Source organism: Oreochromis niloticus, linkage group LG8, assembly GCF_001858045.2.
Source record: "Oreochromis niloticus isolate F11D_XX linkage group LG8, O_niloticus_UMD_NMBU, whole genome shotgun sequence".
NCBI lineage: Eukaryota > Metazoa > Chordata > Actinopteri > Cichliformes > Cichlidae > Oreochromis > Oreochromis niloticus.
The window spans coordinates 2,478,130-2,504,000 of NC_031973.2; the positions used below are offsets into that span (position 1 = coordinate 2,478,130).

Consider the following 25,871-nt stretch of genomic DNA (forward strand, 5'->3'; position numbering starts at 1 on the left):
TTTTACCTGAATGTTGCTCCTGGGTTTCATATCGGCACATATGACAAAATAACCAGTTTCTCTCATTCCATTTCAAACAGGACAGTGGCAACAACAGCAGGCTACGGACAATTTTAAGTTTTAGATTTTAAACAGGCTGTATACATTTCAATGGGAGCAACAGGACGGTCAAATATCGCTGATTTTACTACAGAGCAGGACGGATTGTAGGGTAGCAAACATCGTCGGAAAACACGTTTCCAACACTGCAGGTTACCTGGTGTAATGTTTTTCAGCTAAAAAGAAACATGACTCCTACTTAACTACATAAAGAGTAACTGAAGGTGAAATGCAGCTAACATGTCTTGTTTTAAGACAGGCACTTACACCTCCGCTCCGCTGCGACTCAGCCACCATCGCTCTGGCAGCAACGGCTAGAGCCAGAGTGGGGGAGAGGCGAGCCGGAACAAACCATTTTGGGCGGGGGGGGTTATCTATACTTTTGTGGTTAAAATGTTACGTCTCAACCAAGTACGTATGCTTTTTATATTTTTAGTAGTGTGTCACACAAACAGCAACTATTGTCAAAAAAGTAAGAAATCTTTGGGGGTGCTTTGATTCATTTATGGGCTAAAATCGCCCCTGTTGTCAGGAAGTAGGTTATTTATTACTTTATACATAATTTGTGCCGTGAGAAAATGGACCAGATCTGTGAATTTTAGTATTTTTGATTTTAAGAATAGTGGAAAGATTGATGATAGTGAACATTTGTAAGTGTTGCCCCAAACCTGTGCACAGTAATGCAAATACGGTGTGATCAGTGAACAGTAGAGACTGTGGAGTGATTTGTAGTCCAGAATGGTTTTTACTTTACTCAAAATTTAAATACTGCTTGAAATGTTGTTATGTAAATTATTTATATGAGACTTCCAGCTTAATTTATTGTAGCTGTTGGCATGATGACACTGTATATAATTTGGATTATTTCTTTATCTTGTCAAGATCCATGTCATGATTGTAAACTGTTTAAGCTGTACATTACTTTGTTTGTTTTTTGTAGTCAACATTTTGGTGCTTTTATTTTGAAAGTCAAGTTCTCTGACAAGTTGCGCTAGTTTCCTCTTTGGGTAGAAAGAAGAAAAACACCTGTAAGCGCGCAGAAAGGATGGTTTTATTCGAAGACACGTTAAGTGGACTTTAACTACACACGATTAAAGGAAACCTCAGAAGAACAGCGGCTAATTCCCTTTTTGCAGCATGCAGCCAACGAGGTATTTATTGATTTATCATGTTTGTTGTACAGTGTTATTTTTAGTGCTGTGTCTTACGCTGAGTTTTATTTTGTTAATACTGTATAGTTTTCACGGTGGCTTTGGAGAGAAGTCTTCAAATAAACCAGTGACAGAAAACCACTTGCGTCTGCCTGTGCTTCGAGGGAATTATAGTGAAAACTCGGACTGTTCGTCGACGCAAGCGGCCACTAATTGACTATGTGCACGAGAAAATGCTAACTTCCTGGTTTGAGGCCGGATGTGGGGTTGCACATTTCCGGTAGCTTTACTTTGCGGTAAATCGCTACTGCGAAGATATACTCCAAAATCATGTCCAAAACTTGAAAATGGAAAGATTGCGTTAAGTTCCAAAGAGCAGAAGGTGGGAACACTCACCACTGTTGTGTCACAAAAAAATCTAATGATAGATTTTGACGTTTAACCACTTAAGCCCCACGTCTCCGGTACCAGGGGCAAAAAGGAGGAGATCACGTTTAATCGGTTATAATGCGGGTTGAGAAATATAAGTCCAGACATGTGTGGTATCCACAGAAACCTCATAATCTCAGCTAAAATGTCATATAAACCATTTCTACAACCACCAAACACACCGAAAATAAGCCGCGATTAAACGAGCAGTTACGTAAATGCGCAGAAGTCCACTAAACAAACAAAACCGAACCAGAAATTATTCAGACTTCATATAAGTAACCGGTTAAAGATAAGCTGGTTAGCTCCCAGAGCTATCACTGACTCCACACACAAAGTTTCACCACGATCAGACCAAAATTCACTAAATTGGCCGCAAAAGAAGACCACAAAAACACACAGCGGCGCAAATGCGCTAAGACAGAAATTGGCTTACCGTCCCGATTATTTTCGCCGGTAGCCGGTAACCACGTGATTGACGTTTAGAGAGTTTAGATCGATCGGTTGTTTGCATCACTCAACACAAGCAGAACTGCATCACTGCAGCATAAGACACATCGTCCACATTCAGAAGCACATCTCTGTATAGTGACTGGTCTTATTCTTTAAACAGGCAAATGTTCAGCATTCAAACTACAGGTGAACAATAGTCACAGATGTTTCCCGTTATGTCCACACCTACACAGCATGTTAACAAACCGTGAAAAAAGCCACACAAAAAATGAACGATTGCTGGTGAGGGTTTCTATACATTAGTATGTATGAAGGGTATGTTGTGACTTACCTTCTAAATTAAAAAGTGCAGTACTGGATGTCCACGCATCAAAAAAATAAAATTGGCTACTTGATTTCACCCATCGCTGGTTATTTTTAGAACATAACACCCGCAATAAACGAGGGACAGCTGAGAAATATAACATTTGAATCCCTTTTCTCCTTTGTTCTGAGGCGTGGGGGCAAAATATCGACAAGTCCGTGAACATCATTTACAGATATATTGGGTAAATGACCAAGACATCTATAGAAATGTAAATCGACGCTTAAGTCATTCATTTGGTTAACTTCTTTTGGACATTAAACAGGGCGCGAATAGGACACCGGAAACAAAGCTCCACACAGGATTTTTCGCACCGGAACTAGCATATGCTATCGTGCACATAGTCAATTGACGATGCGGCAACTTCAAAGCATCAGCGGGCTTGTTACTACATGTCTACAGCGCAGCGGAGCTGACAAGAACTGGCAGATAAGCTGAAAGTACTATATGCATATGGTGATATAACACATGCACAAGTATTAAAGGGCAGTGTTTTAAGGAAAGTCTTCAAGTTAAGTGGCCTAAGAAGGGACTTTTGCAAACATTGCTGAAGAATACTGTGTGTTTGATAACTACTGTGGTGTATAGTACCTCTTCTTTTGTTGTGTAAGCTACAGTTCTTTTTATTTTTTGAATATTTTAAGGTAAAAGTGCATTTGGGAAGCAATAAGTGAAGGGTTTGGATGGAAACTCTTGAACTTTTTTGAAGTTTATTATCAGGTGTATTTTTGTAAGATAACATTTCCATTTGAACTGTGTTATTTTTGTGCCATTTACATATGAGTAAGTGTTAAACATTGAGGCTTGGTTAACCAGCTACATTTCTTATTTCTAAGTGGTTGATTAAGCAGTGCTGTAAAATGTCAGAACCAAGCGAGCCTACAGTTCAGTTTAGTGACAGTGCAGACTTTCAAGATCAGCCTGAAGAAGGTCAAGTGTATGGTGCTGAAGCTCAGCAAGAGGAAGTGCAGCAGCCAAGACGAAGTGAAAGAATCAGAACTCTAACAGAGAAAGGCAAAGAAATGCAAGATGAGAAAATTAAAGCACTCCAGCAAAGGTTTAACTATACATATGACAAATGGAAAACACAAGTTAAATCTGCAAGACAATCCTTATCACAGACAACAGAGACCTTATCTGAGGACTTGCTTAATGACATTATAAGTGATGTCACAGGTCTTTCTGCAGATGTCCAGCGTGTCTATGAAGAGCTACGAAAGATCTCTGCTCCAGACCAGGTCACGCGCCGTAGAGTGGATCGGTGTGTAGAGATTTCTACATTTGTTGTATCCAGAGCCTCAAGTAGGGTGCATGGAAAGTCTCCAGAAAAGGAGGAGCAAGACTGGCCAGAAGCAGGCTCTCTCTTTAATTCAAGCACCTGCAATTCAGGTTCTGTGGCTTCCATTTTGAAACGCACCTCAGTACTTTCAAGCAGGTCTTCTGCAAGACGACAAGATGCTGCTGCTGATGTTGCTGCAAGTCAGGCTGTTCTTAAAGTGCTACAAGAACAAGAAAAGGAACAGTTAGAAATCGAGCGTCTAGAAGCTGAAGCTAAGAAGAAGATAGCTGAGCAGGAGGCAGCAGCAGTAAAACGTCGGTTAGAAAGAGAGCAAGAAGAGGTAAAACGAAGAATGCAGAGAGAGGAAGAGGAAGCTAAAATTAAGGCTCAACTAGAGGAAGAGCACGTAGCTCTACAAAGGACTCTAGAGGAAAAACGGAGGAAATTACAGCATCTGGAGGCAATGAAGGATCTCAGTGCAGCAAGAGCGAGAATGCTGGTGTACGATCAAGAGAATGACAAAGAAGAAGAGCAAAACGACGTACTGCAACCTGAGGTTGTAGTGGATAATAAAGTTTGTGCTCCCACCGGCTCTTTGCCCCAGTGTATGCCTCCTGCACCACAAGTTGTGACCACTTCTTCAAATGACAACACTGCAGAACTTGTCAAAGTGCTGGCAGGAGCTTTGAGTGCCAACCGAATCCCAATTCCTGAACCTACAGTATTCAGTGGGGATCCATTGAAATACAGTGACTGGAAAATCTCCTTTGAAACGCTGATTGACCAGAAGAGCATTCAGGACAAGGAGAAAATCTACTACCTTCGCCGGTATGTAAGTGGACAAGCTAAGAAAGCAATCGATGGCTATTTCCTTCTTGGAACCGAATCAGCCTATGCTGCAGCAGTTGAGGTTTTGGAGGAAAGATATGGAAACCCATTCACGATTGCAAAGGCATATAGAGACAAGCTTCAGACATGGCCCAAGATAGGCTCCAAGGACAGCTTTGAACTCAGAGAGTTTTCTGACTTTCTCCGTAGTTGTGAAGCTGCCATGGTCCATATTAAGGCACTGGAAATTTTGAATGACTGTAATGAAAACAGAAAAATTTTGTCAAAGTTACCAGATTGGCTAACAGCAAGATGGAATAGACAAGTTATTGAAATAGAAGAAGCGACTAATCAATTTCCGTCCTTCAGCCAATTTGTGAAGTTCTTGACAAGAGAGGTGAAAATTGCTTGCAACCCTCTCACATCGCTGCAGGCACTGAAACAAGATGAAGCTGAAAAAACCAAATCCTCAAGACATTTCAACCTTGCAGCAAAGACACTGATCACAAGTTCCAGTGAAAAAAATGCTGTTACATGTCTTTTCTGCAAAAGGACTGGGCATACATTGCACCAATGCAGGAAGTTTGTGGAGAAAGCAGTTAATGATAGAATTAAATTCATTCAAATGGAAAAGTTGTGCTTTGGTTGTCTGAAGTACGGTCATCACTCAAAGAGTTGCATCAGTAGGAGTGTTTGTGACAAGTGCCAGAAGCGTCATCCTACCTGTTTGCATGAAGAACGAACCAAAGAGAAGCAAAAACCACCACAGGCCAAGCAAAATCGGAATCATGAAACTTCGAGTGAGGTTCATGAAGAAGTACAACTAGCACAGGATCACGAAATGACCAGAACTGCTACTTCAAATACGGTAATGCTTCATGGAGCTAAAACACAAACAGCTGCAATAGTTCCAGTGTGGCTTTCCTGCACAACACAACCAGCACAAGAAGTCCTTGTGTATGCTTTATTGGATTCGCAGAGCGACACAACATTTGTGTTGAGTGAAGTAGCAGAAACCTTACAAATAAATAGAGAACAAGTCAAGCTTAAGCTTTCTACCATGACGTCAACAACTACAGTTGTGAGTTCTCAAAGAGTAAGTAACCTACAAGTCCGTGGCTTTTACTCCAGCGAGAGAATCTCCTTACCACCAGTGTACACGCGTGATTTCATCCCAGCTAACAGAACTCACATCCCAACTAATGAAACTGCAGAGGCGTGGCCCCATCTAGAACACTTACAGTCAGAAATTGCACCTCTGCAGGACTGTGAAGTGGGTCTGCTTATCGGATATGACTGTTCACAAGCCCTGCTTCCGAGAGAAGTTGTGGCTGGCAAAGAGAACGAGCCTTATGCACAACGTACAGACCTTGGATGGAGTATTGTTGGTAATGGGAACCCCTGTGTTGATTATGGGGACGCAATTGGAATCAGTCATCGCATAGTTGTGAGACAAGTAATACCAGATGTTGAGTCTTCTGTCAACCTCAAAAGGGTAGTGCATTATGTGAGCCAAACCAAAGTAAAGGAAGTAACTCCCTCAGACATCATAAGGATCTTGGAATCAGACTTCTCAGAAAGAACTGGAGATGATATTGTGTCTCAAGATGATCTCAAGTTCCTGACAAAATTGAGAGAAAACATCGTGCAAAATGATACAGGTCATTTTAAAATGCCGCTGCCATTCAAAGAAGACAGACCTAAATTACCCAACAACAAGATATGTGCCATACATCGTTTGAAGTGCCTGGAAAGGAGACTAAAGAAAGACCAACAGTACTACAGAGACTACGTAAGCTTCATGAATGACATCATTTCATGTGGTGATGCAGAGAAGGTCCCTGATGAAGAAAGTGATGAGAAACTGGCTTGGTATATTCCACATCATGGGGTTTATCATCCACAGAAACCAGGGAAAATACGTGTGGTATTTGACTGCTCTGCCAAATTCCAAGAAACATCTCTCAACGACCATCTACTCACTGGTCCAGATTTAACGAACACATTGGTGGGTGTCCTTTGTCGCTTTCGAAAGGGTTCTGTTGCGATCATGTGCGACATTGAGAGAATGTTCCACCAGTTTCATGTCAAAAGGGAAGATCAAGATTATTTGAGATTCCTATGGTGGGAGAATGGCAACTTGGGAACCTCACCATCAGTTTACAGAATGAAGGTTCATTTGTTTGGAGCGGCCTCGTCGCCTGGCTGTGCCAATTTTGGCCTAAAACATCTGGCAACACAAGGACAAGGTCAGTTCAATGAAGAAACTATACATTTCATCCAAAGGAATTTCTACGTAGATGATGGATTGGCAAGTGTTCCAACTGAGAAGGAAGCCATCCAGCTTGTCAAGGAATCACGAGAGCTTTGTAGTATCGGACGATTGAGACTGCATAAGTTTGTTTCCAACTGCGAGAATGTCATGGCAACCATTCCACAAGAAGAGCGTGCCACAATCAAGGATTTGAACATGGCTTTGGACTTACCACATATGGAAAGAGCTCTTGGAGTAGAGTGGTGCGTCACGTCTGACTCATTCAAGTTCAGAGTTCAAGTGAAATCCAATCCACTAACAAGAAGAGGTGTGCTCTCTACTGTGGCCTCTATATATGACCCCTTGGGATTCATCGCACCCTTCGTCCTTGTAGGGAAACAAATGCTCCAGCAAATGTGTAAAGAAAGGATTGGCTGGGATGAGGAGCTTCCAGAAATCCTAAAACCTCAGTGGGAGTCCTGGATTAGAGACCTTCCCAACCTGACTAAAATGCAAGTCAAAAGATTCTTCTTACCTTCAGATTTTGGTAATGTCAAAAGGTATGAACTTCACCATTTTTCAGATGCCAGTTTCTCAGGATATGGTGTATGTACTTACCTGCGAGCCATCAGTGAATCTGATGAAGTACATTGCTCTTTGGTAATGGGAAAATCCAGAGTTGCCCCAATCAGCGTTACTACGATACCAAGACTGGAACTCACTGCAGCAGTTGTTGCAGCCCGAACCAGTGACATGCTTCGCAGTGAACTGGAAATCCAGGATCTTCAGGAATTCTTCTGGACAGATTCCACTGTTGTTCTTGGCTACATAAACAACGACGCCAGAAGGTTTCAGGTATATGTAGCAAATCGCATACAGAGGATCAAGTCAAGTACAAACCCTGAACAATGGGGTTATGTCGCTTCAGAAGATAATCCAGCTGATCATGCCTCTCGAGGTTTGACTGCAGAGCGACTTAGGACCTCAAATTGGTTTACCGGCCCAACATTTCTTTGGCAAAAAGAACTTCCTGGCAGACAATGCAAGGTGGGAGAAATCAAGGAGGATGATCCTGAACTCCGCAAGGTGATTGTGTGTAACACTAAGTCAAAGGAAGACAGATCATTGTTGGATAACTTCAAGAAATTCTCTGACTGGTCAAGGTTATCAAGAGCAGTTGCCAGACTGAAACGATACATCAGAATGCACAAAGGTATTCAGCAAAGAACAAGTGATAGCACAAGTCTAGAGGAAAGAAAAGAAGCAGAACTTGTTATTATCAAGTTGGTTCAGGAAGAAGCATTCTCAGATGAGATAAAGAGCTTGAAACGAAAGACGGTAGTTGAAAACAGTCCACTGTGCAAGTTAAATCCTTTCTTGGATGATGAAGGGATCTTAAGAGTGGGAGGACGTTTAAGTCAAGCCACGTTGCACCCTCATGTGAAGCACCCAGCAATTCTGCCAAAGAATAGCCACGTAGCAACTTTACTAATCAAGCATTTTCATGAAAGAATCCATCATCAAGGACGTGGAATGACAATGAATGAACTGAGAGCGAATGGTTGGTGGATCCTGGGATATAGCGGTGCAGTTTCATCACATATTTTTAAATGTGTGACCTGCAGGAAGTACAGAAGATCCACTGAAGAGCAAAAAATGGGTGACTTGCCACAAGATAGGACAGCAACAACACCACCTTTTACTTACGTTGGCATGGACTGCTTTGGTCCAATCTATGTTAAGGAAGGAAGAAAGACTCTCAAAAGATATGGTCTTTTGTTTACCTGTCTATGTTCAAGAGCCATACATATAGAAGTGGTTGATGACATGACAACTGATGCATTTCTCAATGCTTTAAGGGCATTCATTGCCATAAGAGGAAATGTTCGACAGCTAAGATCCGACCAAGGAACCAATTTTGTTGGTGCTAGGAGAGAGTTCATGGAGTTAATGAAAGGAATGGATCAAGAAAAGACTAAGACTCTAGGATGTGAATTTCTCATGAACCCCCCAACAGCAAGCCATATGGGAGGTGTCTGGGAGCGTCAAATAAGGACTATAAGAAGTGTTCTTACCGCTATTCTCGATCAGTCATCACAAAGGCTTGACTGCACCTCCTTAAGAACCTTTCTGTATGAGGTCATGGCTATCATCAATAGCAGACCACTCACGACTGAACATTTGAATGATCCATCAGGCCCTGAACCATTGACTCCAAACCATATCTTAACAATGAAGTCCAAAATCATTCTGCCCCCGCCTGGAGAGTTTGTCAAAGAAGATGTTTATCTTAGGAAAAGATGGCGTCGAGTGCAGTGTTTGGCTAATATGTTTTGGACCCGATGGAAGAAAGAATATCTTCTAAATTTACAAGAGCGACAAAAGTGGCGGAAGAACAGAAGGAACATCAAGGTTGACGACATTGTCCTTCTACAAGATGATCTGGCACCACGCAATGAGTGGAAGATGGCTAGAGTCACAGAAGTTTATCCAGGATCGGATAATCGAGTGAGGAGAATAAAGCTGCTCGTCAGTGATACACATGACAAAGGAGGGAGCCGCACAGCTAAAACTGTTGTTCTTGAGAGACCTGTTCAAAGAGTGGTTACTCTCTTAGAAGCAGACTAAATGGTTGTTTGCTCGAAGTTACCTGACAAAGGGTTGATAACGAGAATTCTTTGTTGATGAGTAGAAATGCTTGTTTGCAGAGACTATTTCATTAGGGAAATCCCACGTAAAGATTTGTGTGATTTGGTGGGAGTGTAGCTGTTGGCATGATGACACTGTATATAATTTGGATTATTTCTTTATCTTGTCAAGATCCATGTCATGATTGTAAACTGTTTAAGCTGTACATTACTTTGTTTGTTTTTTGTAGTCAACATTTTGGTGCTTTTATTTTGAAAGTCAAGTTCTCTGACAAGTTGCGCTAGTTTCCTCCTTGGGTAGAAAGAAGAAAAACACCTGTAAGCGCGCAGAAAGGATGGTTTTATTCGAAGACACGTTAAGTGGACTTTAACTACACGCGATTAAAGGAAACCTCAGAAGAACGGCGGCTAATTCCCTTTTTGCAGCATGCAGCCAACGAGGTATTTATTGATTTATCATGTTTGTTGTACAGTGTTATTTTTAGTGCTGTGTCTTATGCTGAGTTTTATTTTGTTAATACTGTATAGTTTTCACGGTGGCTTTGGAGAGAAGTCTTCAAATAAACCAGTGACAGAAAACCACTTGCGTCTGCCTGTGCTTCGAGGGAATTATATTTATCATCTATTATCACACCAAGAAACTTTTGTTCAAGAACTCTTTCAATTTCCGCACCATCTATATGAATCTGCACTTGTGTGTTTCTTTGGGAATTCCCAAATAAGACGATTTTAGTTTTACTTAGATTTGTTTGTTTGTCACTCTTGTATCCAGCAGCTCCTTTAGATTCCCCCCAAAACAAAAAATATTTGAGTCGTTTGCAAATAATACTAATTTTCATATATCAGATACCTTACAAATGTAATTTATATAAATAATAAATAATTTAGTACCCAGTACAGAGCCTTGTGGAACACCACATGCAAAGTCCAAGCATGATGAGAAATATTCACCCAGCTTCTGTTTCCTGTCACTAACTTTTCACCCAGTGCAGTACAACCCCCCTGATCCCGTACCGTTCCAGTTTATTAATTAATATGTGATGATTGATGTGGGGAATGAGGACCCAGGCGCGGAGCTCTGTGTGTAAACAGTGCATTTATTTACAGTGTATGGAAACAAACAACGACAAATCCCCGTGCTCTCCCGACTCCCGTGACGTGTCCTCTTCCCAGTGCTAGTACTCCTGTCTCCACTTTTCCGTGATGAGCACCCCGTGCTCGCTGTCCTCTCGTCTCCCCGCTACTCCTCGGGACATAAGAGAGAGGCAGCCGTCAGACACACAATAATGCAGCAGACTTAAACTAGGAACTGGTCGAGAGACTAACGGGAAGCCACGCAATGATCCAGCGTCGGAGACAGCTCCACCACACTCTCAAGTAGCTCCTCCAACGAGGCCTGATCAGCTGCAGGTGTGTCACGGTCTTCAGGTGTGGCCAATCACCTGCCAGGGCCACACACACACACACACACACACACACACCTACATACACATATATCTACAAGCAGGGAGAACAAGGGACAGCAATACAAAATACATATATTATAATACTAGTCCATAACTGCTCAGGATCCCTGGATCGCTCAGACCCAGGACCCTGACAACTTTGTTGTCCAGAACTATTTTTAATGATAGTATTTAAAATATCCGATATTCCCTGTTTTACTATAATACTCCTTTCTACATACGCGTATAATATTGGTCAACTTATTTTTGTATTTTTTATATTTAAGATAAGATAAAAACTTTATTTATCACGAAGGAAATTCTTTTGTCATCAACATGCTCACTGCAGCAAGAGGAAAAAGATAAAAACGAGTGCACAAGAATAGAATGCAATAGAATAAAATAAAATAACATACCTATCAATAAAAGTGATAGGTCCTCGTGATGATTTCTGTTGGGTCTGTGTTTCCACAAGCCCCGCTGGTTTAGAAACTTATTCTCGTTAACGACAAAAACAAGACGAACATCTTTTACTTGCTAGCAAGGGAGGCCCCAGCCGGTGTCTCAGAAAGCACTCTGAATCCTACCGCCTTGTCTGGTATCTTTTCAGCTCAACTGAATTTAGTTGTTTTTTCACTGACATACTGCATTAGTATTACTGATCTGAAATCACACAAAGAACTTAAAATCCTAGTAGTATTTTTTACTGTAAAAAACCCACAGACATGTTGGGTAAATGTTTATAACTTGAAATGCAAATATAAAATGTACATTTTGTAAACATATACAACTATTTATCTAAAAATGCAGCCAATACACCTGCTGTTTTTTTCATTTTGTACAACCATTTAAAAATATTACTAAAACTAAAGTGAGAGAACAATCAGGTGCTGCAATAAGATGCCCCACAAATGATGTGTGCCAGTAAAAAAAAAGTTTGTCCACCAAAACACAGAGGAGAGCAGCACAGGGATAAACCTGCAGGCCTGACAACAGCAGGTGTATCACTCCGCTGGTTTTCTACTTGGTGACAGTGTTTACGTTGCAAATGTGCCTTTGTGACATTCATTAGTGCCCTCACTGACACACACAACAAACGACTACACAACAGAACAACTACACAAGACAACACACTAAGTATACACTCCACACTAAACATCACAAATCTCCCACATCAAAAAACTCTCTCTCTCTCTCTCTCTCACTCGCTCGCTCTGTCTCGCTGCCGTTACCGTCACTCCCAAAACTTTTCCCTCTTCCTAAACAACCAAATCCCACGTATTGACTTTTTAAAAAATTGGTCGACATGGTGCATTTTTCCACCGATAGGAAAGAGGTGGCTTTTTTTTCCTTTCTTTACTCTCCTTAGAAAACGCTTAAACACACACAAAAACGTGACGACAGTATTTAGAAAAAAGCGTGGCTTATATATATATAATCATAACTCTGGATTTACTGGCCTGTAATTAAAATTTTAAAACTTTGAAGTCCGAACTTTCAATGTGGGCTGAAACAGAGACTCAGCGTGGCTGCAGCTTGTTGCTGTGTCAGCTTACATCAGTCATGTGATTTGGAGGTGCAGCGTGTCCGTGGACCACAGAGGGTTAATAACACTCACCTTCATTCCATTTCCAGAGTGTAACATCCAACCACCTGTGTAAAATCCGAAATTCCCATGGTGTTGTTCAAAATGTGCTCTGGCACAATCATAAGCATGGCTTGCTACTGAAAATAAGAAAAAAAAGCCGGTCCTGCTATGGGCTGAACCATTTGTTAATGGTGGAGGGGGGAACACTATCCAATATCTTCAGTTTTAGCATTTATATTCACTGTTGACTGTAACTACGCTCAAACTGTTAATGCTATCTTATTTTAATAAACAACACTGTCATATGCAAAACTGGGGTGGCACTTGGGGTGGCAAGGGATCATTTTAGGGTGGCACTTGCCACCCCATGCCACCCTTCTAGATCCGCCCCTGCCCAAATGGTTCTAAGACAAGGCACTATGTGTGTGTGTAAACATCTGTATGGATGTGCAAGAACGTGTGTGTGTGTGTGTGTGTGTGTGTGTGCATGTGAGAATGTGTGTCTCTCTGTGTGCGTGACTTCCAACTGTTTCTAACAACATCCTTAGTCATAAAATGGCAATCTTCCCCACACCCAATATATGGTTCAGTTCCTGTATTGGTTCACCATGCACAACACAGTGAAGCCATACAAAGGGCAGGAAGCTTACCAAACATCAAACAGAATCTTCACAAGGGATGTGTCTACAATAATCCTCCCCCAGCACTGAGTGGCTGGAGAGGTGGTCAGAGACAAAGGAATGTCTTGATCCTATAGATCGAACTAAGACCTTACAAATTTAAGAAGCACAATGACACATTCAACAATTAGACTTAACAATTTCTCTTGTAATTCTTGTCATAAACTGGTGGGTAATCGGTGATGTCATTGATCAATAATCTGCTCACAATCTTGTTTTCCATATTGTTAGTGAAAATATTGTGGAGTAATGTGGCACGGTGAGGTGTAATTCTGCTCCAACTTTACACAGTTTTTAGAAATTTGTTGGTCATTTTATGCTTTTACGGATTCAATAGGTCAATATTAAAATCACCACAGATAAACATACCTTTTTGATTAGTTTTAGAGAATACTTCCTCTATGAAGTCATTAGATACTTGAATACCAGAGCCAGGTGTTCTATATATACTGCTAATTATTACATTTTCTCTTTTTCCTTATAAATTTCAATTGTTATATAGCAATCACAGTTGTCATACCTTATAATTTAAGTTTCTATCCACATACACAGCTACTCCCCCTCCACTTTTGTTCCTTCTATTTACAAAGTTGACTTCATATCCCTCCAGTCCAAAGTCCGGTCCTTTCTCAGCATTGATCCATGTTTCATAAATGGCAATAATTCCAAATGGATTTGTCAACTCATTTAGATATTCCTTTATATTGTTGAAGTTAGCATACAGACTTCTGCTATTAAAATGGATTGATAATTTGTTTTCCGTGTTGATGGTGTGTTTAAACTGTTCATCAGTGAAGTAGCAGCAGTTATTGCTGATGTTGGAGAAGAAATTATTTTCCGGGTCTATATCCTTTTCTAAGTCTAGAACATTATGGTCTGTGTATTGAAATGTTCTCAGTTCCAGATTATCATAAACATATTGATATTGTTGCCGGATGCAGATGAAGTTCTTTCAGACTGAGCTGTGTGTTGTGTTGTGTGTTGTGTTGTGTTGTGTGTCACGTCACATGTCATGTTGGTATTTCGTTTTGTCAGATGTTCATTCATGAAGACATCGGATCCTTTCACTTCCTTGTCTTAGCAGTGCTGTTTTGTGTTTTCTGTTAGCAAATCTCACAGTGATTGCTGGTTTGTCACTGTCATTTTTTCGTGGTAGAGGGTGGCAAGCCTCAGTGTTGTAACCCACTTCCAACCTTTGGACTGTAGAAAGGTCCACTTGAAATCACTTGATGCTCCGTGGAGTTGACATCATCCTCTCCTGGCCCTCCTACTCTGCGACCGCCCGGGCGTAGGACCGGGGTTTGATGCAAAGCCGCGTGATGATGACATCGTTCAATCGGGTGTACTGCTCCAAATCCGCCACTCTGTTCTCCAGGTACGCCAGCCACCGATCCTCCTCTGCGTTCTGGATGCGGAGAGCCTTAACTTCCTCGATCAGTTCCAGGATGGCTTTCTGCTGCAGTTTGACAGCAGAAATCTCCTCTGTCATAAACTCCAGCGACTTCTTAATATCGTCGCCTTCCTCGGCTGACAGAACTTTTTTCGGGCCCCTACAGAGAGACGCTCTTGTAGCGTCAACCTGACGGCCCACTAGCTAATTTGCCACTAGCGTCCTTTGTCTAAAATATTGCAGGGGCGATGATTTAAATTAAGCAGTGTTCACCGAGGTTTGTACTCATATTCCACTGGTTCTGGTCCGAAATCAAAGCTCTGAAAATTATGAAAAACTAGCTCAAAACTGGTTCAGTATCAGAAAGCAGGGCATGCAACACAGGAACAAATAAGAAGTGACAGACTTCCTTAAAGTTAACATTGTTGCTAACAAAAAGTTGTCAAAAACGCCCAATGTATCAAATCCAATACAACAATCATACACAACATGATATAGCAAAAAAAATTGTGGATTTTTTCATAAGGGCTTATAAACATCTCAGTTCCAAAAAAATCAGAATTTTCTGCCTATTTTTTGATGGGTTGGGTCTTACAGCATTAAACTCAAAATACAGCTTTATGGGGAAAAAGTTGGTACTAAAGTAAACTAGAAGAATAACCTAAGAAACTAAATACTCAGAGAAACACAGGGAGAGACACACAGCCATGAGAGAAACGATGACATAAATACACAGAGGGTAGAGCTGGGCGATAGAACGATAACGATATGTATTGCGAAATAACTTTTTCTCGATACAAAAATTAAACTATTGCGATAGGCCTCATCTCTCTTGCTCTCTTAAAAAAAAAACAAAAGTACAGCCAATCCAAATTAAGTAGCGCAGAGCCGAACCAATCACAGCCGCAGCGTCACGTCACGTGACTTGTTACGTACAGCACAAATGCAAAGCCGCACATGTGTATTTGTTTGGGAAGCAGCCAGCCGCCGTGCAGCCCGGGTAATGGAGGAAATGAGTGTGCCGACTAGAGAAAAATCAACCGAGAGCGTGAGCGAAGGTTACCGAAGAGAAAACCGATGATGGTTCCAATGCCGGAGAGCTTGTCGAACGGAAGGGCCACAGAAGTTCCGTAGTGTGAAGGTATTTCGGCTATTTCAAGTCTGACAAAAACCAGAGTAGCGCGCACTGTAAATTGTGCCGAAAGCAAGTCTGGAAATACAATAAAGCGGTGCATGCTCAATCTCTGACTGAAAGTGCTGATTCGTTATTCGGCTTTTGTCTAAAGTAACTGTTAAAACTGTTTGAAAAGCTAAGCTATACAGCAAGGAGAGATTGAGAATTTCCTTTTAGTTCTCAGTTTATTTGATATTGACAAACAGTAGCGGTTTTTGATACAGGCGACACGGGCGGTTGCCCGGGGCAGCATCATGGTGGGGGGCGGCATCACGGGCATCGGCAAAAAAAAAAAAAAAAAATTACTCGTACTCATGCTGCATCAGCCAGCGCATATCCGGAATGTCGTAGGCACCGATCGGTTTTCTATCGCCCATTTGCTGGGAGTAAGGGTGCCCTCCATTTGCGAGGTGCGCCTGCTGCTTGCTGCACAGGGAGGAGAGGGCGGGACGACGGGGGAGTCTGGCTGGCTGGAGCAGCATCTAATAACCAACTCGCAAAATAAAACAAAATTAAAACAAACCAACAAACACGAAAATACCAGACATCATGATACAGACTTATAATTTGCACCACTGTTTTTTCAAAATTCTATATGCGAAAACTGAGCGCGAGAGCCCTCGGTGCGCCTGCGCGCTGCTGAAGTCAAAGTAAACTTTATTGTCATCTCCGCTACATACAGTCCAGTATATGGAGAGACGAGACGACGAGGCTCCAGTTACAGCAGTGCAAGTAAACAAACAATAAATATAAGAAGAGTAAGAAAATAAATATACACTCACCAAATAGAGCGCATTTCATTCATAATGTTGTAAATCCAATCCCATTATGCATTCATGATTTGAACCCTGGGTTGTGTGAAATCCCAGAAATAAACCCTAGACAAAGTGAATCTGTGCCAAAGGGAGTGTTCGCCCAGGGCGCCAAACAGGCTAGGACCGCCACTGTTGACAAAAGTTAGTCAATTTTGTCTGTTCTTCTGTAAAACAAACTAAGATTTATTTTTAGAATTAATATTTTGTTTCTAAGTGGAATTGACAGTTTAGTCTGTTTTGTTTGTTCTATTTTGAAACTTAAACGCTTTAGCGGCTGCCTTTTGTGTAGTTTGCAATATTTGCCTTTATTTATCTGAAAAAGTCTCATGTTCCTTAAGTACATCTGCCCTGTTGAACTTATTATGGGAAAAAAAATATTTAAATCAAAACAAGCTGCTGATTATTTCACATTTTACTTGTGAGCAACGGCACATTTAAATCTTACAAATATAGTTATTTGGCTTATATCGTGATATATATCGTTATCGCCTGAAATGAAAAAAACATATCGTGATATGAAAAAATCTTATATCGCCCAGCTCTATGAAGAGGGATAACAAGCAAGTGAAAACACAGGAGGAACACAGCTGACAGGAATAACCATAATGAGACAGGGGAAGCAAAACTGAACAGAACGAACATGGAAACACGAGACTTTCACAATAAAACAGGAAACAGAGGAACATGAAGCAGCAATGGAGGAGAGGCAGGTGAAAGGGAGTGATAAAACACGAGGGAGAGAGAGAGCAGACACAACGTGCTGGGAAAACAAAGACGAGTCAAACAAGAACTCATACAAGCACAGACACACAAACACACAGAGGGCAAAGACACAGGGGGGAAACTACTAAATAATCAAGGAACTAAACAGGGAATATAAACTCCAAACAGGATAACTAGACACTAAAGAATAAGACTAACAAAGTAAACTTATACAAAATGACAAAAACCCCAGAAGCTCAGTTCAAAAGACCTAGGACAGGGGTCGGCAACCTGTGGCTCCGGAGCCGCATGCGGCTCTTTAGTCCTTAAAGTGCGGCTCCGCCTGGTTTGGGCAAATAAATTAGAAGTATTTAGCTGAAGTGTATTTTATTTATGTTAGTTATTTTTAACTCTTAGTTCTAAATTGGAAGATTATTGTGATATTGAAATATAAAAATAAAATTATATTCTATTATTTTTTCATCGCTCAAAATAAGAGTCACACTCGCGGAAGCCGGTGTACCCGCTGAAACGCCGTGCATTTATCGAGACTTTCAACCCCAGGTAGGCCAATTATGGATCTTCGGATCCACATTATGTCAGCAGCTGTTCTCCACCGTGAACTATGTTAAAGACAAACACCGCTCACGCCTGACAGATGACAGCTTACAGTCCTGCGTAAACTGACTTCGTATAGCCCCGATTTGCGGACTCTGTGCGCAGAGGTTCAGGAGCAGAAGTCCCATTGTAAACACATCACAGCAGACCCGATGATGTTTCCATGAGCATGCTTTTGAGCATCTCTTTATTGAGCACTTTTCTTTTCACACACGGTTGCTGTACGCATACAGCCGGCTGTAGCTTTTCAGCTCACAGCCCGACATACACCACCAACACAACAGCACAGATAGCGCAGACGTAAAGGCAGCGAGGCGTGATTGCGGGTGTCGCTCAGGTGCGTCCGCCTCCCCTGCAGCGGCGCCGCAAACCACGCCCCGCCGCACGCATTAACCAGGTAAAATACATATTTAGGCAGAATTTTGCAAATATCCATTTTTCATCTTTCAGCAGCATAGTGCTTTTTTCCAATTATTTTTTAAGAGTCAGGTCAAGGCTCCAACAGCCCAAAGGCGATATAAGGGTGGCGGCTGACAACAGTTTTTGTTTGCTACATGGATCATTTTAGTTCAGCTGGGTGTCTTTGCGTTTGTTATATTTCTTTAAGAGTTCAAAATGTGTTGATTACATAAATATAATTTAATTTTCTCTGTAGCACTTCATGGATTTCATAAGCAGCACACCTTACCTCGTTCACACAAAGGTAAAAAACAATATATACAGTGTTATCTTCATTTTAGATGTCAAAAAGTATTTGCGGCTCCCAGTGTTTTCTTTTGCGTGGAAACCGGGTACAAATGGCTCTTTGGGTGTAAAAGGTTGCAGACCCCTGACCTAGGACCATGACACGATTCCTACAAGACTGCTCAAAGAAGTCCTGCCATTAATTAATGTTTCAGATAAGCTGTGTAGCACAAATTGTGCTGCTATGGTTCAGTTAGCATTAGCATTTAGTGGGTGATAGGTATTCAGTTTTTAACCCTGTGAGGTGTATTCCCAACCCTACTCCTGTTTTGTCTTGGTAATTAAGAAAGATAAATCCAAAACTGACTTAAACCAAAACTATTTCCATTTTTCCACTTTTTTTAATTTTTCCAGAACATCAGGTGATCTTCATTAATGATCACTTAGACCTTAGAGGGTCTTAAAAAACAGACTAGGGACCCTAATTATTACCCAAATCTCATTTTTGCTGAGCGTGTCTCCAGAACGTGTGGTTACTTTGTAACCTTGGTTCTCTGAGTGAGAGATTATCGCTCCACTCTGTTACATATTCCATATGTAGGAGGAATGAGCCCCTCTTTGGTCATGGGGCATGGAGACCTTTTCAAGACACTCTGGCTAGCCTGGCCACACCCATCAGCTTACATATAAAACAGCTGTGCAGATGTGTAACCGGTGATGGTTTGATTGGAACGCGTCCCAGAACGGTGCGAAGCTGGAGAGATTGTAACTGCACGTTCTCTGTCATATGTATGGGGTAACTGTTTAAGACACCCTGTGAGGAGACCCAAACCCCCGGTCAAGGTCCAGACGCAAAGGCCAAGCCAGGGGGCGGAAGGCATCACCCTGCCAGGCGCAGACTCCACTGCCGCCCGCCCAGCAGCTGGGGCAAGGGTGGGGTCGCTTGAGGATGGGCCTGGCCTCGTAGCAGTGCAACTGGAGATACCGCGAGGCATACCCCGTAATAGAGATGGACTGATCCGATATTACGTATCGGTATCGGTCCGATACTGACCTAAATTACTGGATCGGATATCGGCAAAAAATAAAAAATGTAATCCGATCCATTAAATATCAAAAAAGCACCTCACAAAACTTGCAACACGGCGTAACTCGGCTCATAACCGTAGCACGTTGCAGCAGTATGCGTCACGTGATAGAGCGGCTGTGTGTATTTGTAGCCTCGCTACCAAACCAGCATTTCATCTCCGAGGAAGTTATCCCAGAGAGAAGTAAAGCAAGTGTGTAAGTTCATCTCTGAATGTTTGTAAAGCGTTCCCATGTTAAGCTTAACAACCGATATATGCAGCGACTGCCTCTCTCTCTCTCCCTCTCCTGCTGCTACTTCAATCATGAAACTGATCAATGATCAGCTGATCGGCTTTTCTGTCGCGAGTCCGTCTCTCTTCTTTGTTTTTGGCCCACTTTGCACCAGAAAGAGGAAACCAGCGGCTGAACAACAGCAGCACCTTTAACCTTGATAAGCTGTTGTTAGAATGTATTTAATATTACTTTCTACACCAGGATCCTTTTCTACGTAGCTGACGGCTGGTAACTGTGCAGGGCGGATCTAGCAAAGTTTAGCCAGGGGGGCCGATAGGGCATGAACAGGGAAAAGGGGGCACAAAGACATACTTTTCTTTCTTATTCTCATTTAAAATGTCTAGCTTTTAATAAATAATTATCTGAATCTTACACCCAAAGTTTTAATCTGATGTAAAATGTATAGAAGTCCATTACTGTATATAGTAACTGTTAAGTCTAATATACCCTAGTAAGCTATAGTACTTTTTCCTTTGGGAAGGTACCATCTGTGCAGTCTGCAATTCTGTAGAAGAAAGACGTTAAATCTATTTAATTATTCTTGAAAAATAATTAATTTCTGTGCATTTTTTTCACACTGCATCAAATTAAAGTTGATTACATCGATTAAGCATCATGAGGTGGAGGGTGGGGGGTGGTTCCCTATTTTTTTTTTTTGCTGGGAGTTTGCAACCCTATTAGTTAAGTTGCTTAATATTTCTGCTAAGTACTCTTTAAAATACCAGAATAGGGAGGATGGAGCAGGTTTAAGTTTATTAGATTGATCAGTGTTGCTGAACTATGAAATATTTTGGGTGCAGTGTATTTTTTACATACAGGTATAACAGAATAGCTTTAGTGTTGTTGTTTATTTAAACTTGAGTATGAACTTATACAAAATGCAGCAAGATATTAAAAAAACAGTTTTATTGATTAAAAAACACACTATATCGGATTCATATCGGTATCGGCAGATATCCAAATTTATGATATCGGTATCGGACATAAAAAAGTGGTATCGTGCCATCTCTACCCCGTAATATTGAATAGTTTACAGAGTGGAGAGATAGTCTTGATTAGGGATGGGAATTGATAAGATTTTCACGATTCCGATTCCATTTTCGATTCTGTTTAATGATTCAATTCTTTATCGATTCTCTTATCGATTCTTTTTAAAAAGGAGAACACTAAGGTCGATTAGCTTAGAACTTTGTTTTATATCTTCTCTTTGAACAAAATAGAAATTTAGGAGTAACATGGCCTGACAAACCCAACACTGAGATATTAAGAGATCCACAGCCTACGGCTCTTCAATGGGGTGTCACAGGGTCCCCAGAAAAAAAATTGTAAATGTAAAATAATAAAATAAATATTCTTCTGCAGCAATAACAAAGTATAACATAAATTATTCTGTAGCAATTACACAAGAATATCCAGTAATGTCCCTGCCTACAATTAAACACATTCACTTACCGAAAATCGGGGCAAATGGGTGCAAGCCTTTGACCACAAACTTAGTCACTGCTCGGTGACATTCGTCTATCCTGGCCTGAAAGGAGACGCTACCGGTAGACTGCAGCGAGAACTGCCAGCCAGACTCTGTCTCTCTCATCATGGTCACCTAAATGCACAGTAATGGCAGGTTTTGTAATAAGGCAGATCGCGCTAACATAATATGCACTGTTAGCTGATTATTTACCTGCCGCATTAACGGGAGAGGACGTGCAAACGTTACCGCTGCTGCTGGGTTGAGATTCACGAGTCCGGAGCGGAATTAAAAACACGACATTCGAGGCGACTGGAATCGATAGGGGAGTCGTTTGCAAAAATGGCAAACAATTCCAAATAATTGAAACAGTGGGAACCGGTTCACAACAAGAACCGGTTTTCGATTCCCATTGCTAGTCTCGATATGTTCAAGGATACATTTGAGCAAGAAAAAGAAAAGCACGATGTCTGCAGAGACAGTGTGCAGCTCATTTATTAATGAGCTTTCACTGGTATGTGTTGGATAGAGTGTATGTGTGTGTGTGTTCTGCAACAAGGTTGTAATGTGTGTTCCTATGCTAACGACACTATCCTGGTAAATGAATCTGTTTGTTCTCTAGTCACATTCCTTCAGTTCAATTTAACAGCTGTAAATTAGTTCTTAAAGCAAAACAAGAGATGCTGATCACGAGCATCTCTACTAGAAATGGTACTGTTGTATGTTCACCAGTATGATAATGATGAAGCAGTAGATTCAGTTAACGTGGTTTTATTAACCAGCAGAGCAGCAACGAACTTACACGCTTGGGTTCAATAACCGAATGTCCCATACACCACTCAAAACATATACAGACCTACACGGAGGTATGGCAAGCGGATTAGGACAAAATACCAAACTGACAGCAGGTTATCTACAGGTACAAATATTTTCAAATTAGGACACAAGGATCTTTGAATTTGGACTGATCAGCATATTCTGTTTTTCAAACATGCTGAAGAGGTTAAAAAACTAACAATGAGATTAACACAATCTCATTATGTTGCTTCCATGTGCTGCACATTTGTTTTCCGTCAGTTTTCTTAGTGTCACAAAATAAAACCATAAATACTCCTAAGAAACTATTAAATTGTTCATGTTTGTGAACACTTGCTAATATATTGAGAATGTGTTTTGTCTTACGCAGTGATCCAGGTAAAGATCTACACCGCAGGCTGCAGCAGCTGCAGAGTCGTTTCACCTGGGATCTGAAGAAGGAAGACTTGGAGTTGGACGACCTTAGCAAGCAGCTGCAGCATGATATAGACCTGCAACTGGGGCAGCGGGGCGCCCTGGCCCACTCCTACAGGTTCCTGTCTTATGTGAGGTAAGCAGTGCAGAACACTGAACAGGCTTCCAGGGTCCTTTGAAGCCTCAGCTAAAAGCCTTTGTTTGTGGGACATTCAAAGATAAAATCATCATAATTGGGCACAAAATAGTAACAAAGATGGAAAACAACAAGATTCAACTGTGCAAGTAGGTGTTGCTTCTGTGAAGCTGGGTTTTTACATGCACATTATTGCCAAAAATATTCACTCACCCATCCAAGTCACTGAATTCAGATGTTCGATTCACTTCCATGTCCACAGGTGTAGAAAATCAGCACCTAGGTCGCTCCCAGGAGCTCAGTGAATTTCCAGCTTTTAACTGTGATAGGATGTCACCTGTCCAGTCGTGAACTTTCCTCTTTAGCCGACTGTTAGTGGAATTAGAACAAGGTGGAGGAGATTGGGAGGAAGTGGAGCGGGGTCAGTGAGGATCATAGTGCAGAGTCAATCGCTGCAGACCTCCAACCATCAACATTCTGTACAGAGCTTTAGGAAATATGTTTCCATGGCGAACAGCTGCATTCAAGCCTTACATCACCAAGCATCGCCATCGATGCTTGGTGATGCGTGAAGCACACCGAGCTCTAGAGACGTGTTGTCTGGAGCGACCAATCACGCTTCTCCGATGGAGGAGTCTGGGTTTGGTGTTTGCCAGGACAACAGTGTGACCTCACAAAGGTGCTTCTGAAAGAATGATCAAAAATTCCCATAAACACTCCGAAGCCTGTGGAAGTCCTTCCCAGAAACGCTGAAGCTGGTGGGCTGACATCGTATTAAACCCCTTGGATCACGAGTGGGAAGTTCATGTGTGGGTGAAGTCAGACGAGCAATTACTCTTAATGTCTCTGCGCCCTGAGACACAAAGTTTCATGGCTTTACAGGTACAAGGACGTGTAAAAACCCTGAAGACGCTGGTGCACAGTGAGTGTTGGGTCTGCACTTCCACAGGCCCCGCTAGTTTAGAGGCTTATTCTCGTTAACGACAGAAACAAGACAGAACATCTTTTACTTGCTAGCAAGGGAAGGCTGGTCGGAACCAGGCTCTTGGAGCTCGACGCTCCTCACATATCTCCCACCCACCTTCTTCAAAGAGTACCCTTCCTCGCAGCTATTTATTGAAAACAGTTACAGTACACAACACAGGAGTGCACCCAAGCACCTCCCCTCGTAAACCCCCCTATGGTTCTAAAAGATAAGGCACTATGTGTGTATGTGTGTGCACGTGTAAGCACGTGTATGCATGTGCAAGAATGTGTGTGTGTGTGTGTGTGTGAGAATGTTTGTGTCATGGGGGTGCGTTTGTGTGACCTCCTGCTCACCAAAAGGATCATAAAAGCAGGAAGCTTACCACACAAGAAACAGATCTTTCAGATAGGATGTGCCTAATAAAGCCTCCCCCACCAACAGAGTAGCTGGGGAGGTGGTCAGAGACAAAGGAATGTCTTTGATCCTACAGTTTGAACTAAGACTTACAAATTTCCTGTTTGTTGTCCATCCTCAGGTATCTTCAGGGTAAACCAGAGGAGGCGCTGTCGCTTCTCACTGAATCAGAGGAAAAGACGAGGGAGTGTTACGGAGGGGAGAGCGAGCTGCGGCTCATTGTGACGTACGGAGACCTGGCTTGGCTGAAATACCACACCAAAGACTACGTACAGTCCCAGACTTACTGTCAGAGAGTCGAGGATATACTGGCATGTATACACCCTCAGAAGCACGACTGGCTTAACCTGAGCTGTTTCTAAACACTTTTTTTAACACCCACCCATAAACCCTGTTATGAATCTAGAGGCGCTGACTATAATAATAACCTTTACATCTAAAGAACCCCTGCCTTTAGCCTTCATGGCTGTTATAATATCCAGACATTGATATGTTCATAAAGACTGTCACTGAAACACAAACTTCATCTCTCTTACAAACATTGTACGCACAGCTCGCGGTGCCACTGAACAAAAACAGGTCGGACGTTTGAAGGATTTGATTTTGATTTTCTTTGACACTCAAAACTTATGATAGTCAGCTGTGGAGTGGACGATCACTGAACACATGTTCAAAACAGCATTTCATCATTTCTGGAGCATCAGGGTATCCATGAACAGCTGCTCCAAATGTTTCTGCTCCAGAAACTGAGTGAAGATATTTTTAATGTTAGATTTAATTTTTTACATGACCTTTTGCATGTTAATGATCATAAACTGACCTCACAGCCCAAGGTTCGTCAATGGTGCTGGTTTCAGTCATTATGTCCTGTTTATAAGGTTGAAACCTGCAGTCAGCTGAGGCTGAAGAAGTCACCTGATGATGATGAAACGTTTCTCCCACTGAAAACATCTTGATGAACAGAATCAACTTTTCTGGGGTCTAACTTTAATCCCGGTCAAACCGATTTACTCAGAAGCAAAAACAAAGAAGAAAACAAAAGACAACAAAAAAGCTGAAATAATCCAAACACAAAGATTTAGAAATCATCAAAATGAAAACGATGTGCTGGGAGTCAGGCGTTCTCACTGGCTCTACTGAGCCTCAACCTCCGGTCACCTGACAGTTGGTGCTTCAAAAACATCGGAGCAAAAAGGTGATGTGTTGATAAATGCAGCAGATATTTGATGTTTACACATCAACAGTTTATTCTGTGTCACAGAAACAGTCATATTTCAAACGTTACTCGCTGCTCTTCTCTGATGCTGCCGCTTTTAAGTTTTGGACAAAATGCATTCTGGGATATTTGGCTGTGCCAGGTCCACACAAGTCACAACGTTGCCTGCTCGATGGAATGCAGCGGGAATACATCGAGGCGCTTTGAGCGTACTTGACTTTGATGTTTGAACTGGAACAGTACAGCCACTGATGAGGTTTCACAACTCCACGAGAACACAAGTACACATATTGTGAAAGGGCCCTACCTTTGCATAAACACTGGAAATCAGCCAAGACTGACAACACCTAAACCTCCATGTTAGTTTAATATAAAGAGAAATGTGACAGCTCCATGTTAGACCTGGTATTGGACCACAGAGTGTGCACCCACCAGGTTACCTGAGGTGTTTTTACAGGATCCAAACCTGCGATCACTCAC

At 41.8% G+C, this 25,871-nt stretch overlaps 2 protein-coding genes across 3 annotated transcripts in view; both read left to right on the plus strand.

The window, feature by feature from the left end:
• LOC100702194 (interferon-induced protein with tetratricopeptide repeats 5) overlaps nucleotides 1-25,871 on the plus strand; it is a 34,287-nt gene that overhangs the window by 1,452 nt on the left and 6,964 nt on the right. The window contains exons 2-3 of the mRNA XM_003449472.5: nucleotides 22,615-22,794; nucleotides 24,297-24,486. Coding sequence (XP_003449520.2) covers nucleotides 22,615-22,794; nucleotides 24,297-24,486 — 370 coding nt within the window. The remainder of the gene's footprint in view (nucleotides 1-22,614; nucleotides 22,795-24,296; nucleotides 24,487-25,871) is intronic.
• LOC102079661 (uncharacterized) lies at nucleotides 206-11,534 on the plus strand. 2 transcript variants are annotated; one of them, XM_025909746.1, is made up of 2 exons: nucleotides 206-1,250; nucleotides 3,685-11,534. In XM_025909746.1, the coding sequence occupies exon 2, from the start codon at nucleotides 4,128-4,130 to the stop codon at nucleotides 9,483-9,485; it is 5,358 nt and encodes a 1,785-aa protein (XP_025765531.1). In that variant the 5' UTR covers nucleotides 206-1,250; nucleotides 3,685-4,127; the 3' UTR covers nucleotides 9,486-11,534. The 2 variants fall into 2 exon arrangements, 1 of the variants encoding a protein (XP_025765531.1); XR_003221389.1 differs by lacking the exon at nucleotides 206-1,250 and having other exon boundaries at nucleotides 2,623-9,946; nucleotides 10,034-11,534.

What these genes read in the sequence shown, in the direction of transcription:
- LOC102079661 (XM_025909746.1), top strand. Translation starts at nt 4,128, where the DNA reads ATGCAGAGAGAGGAAGAGGAAGCTAAAATTAAGGCTCAACTAGAGGAA.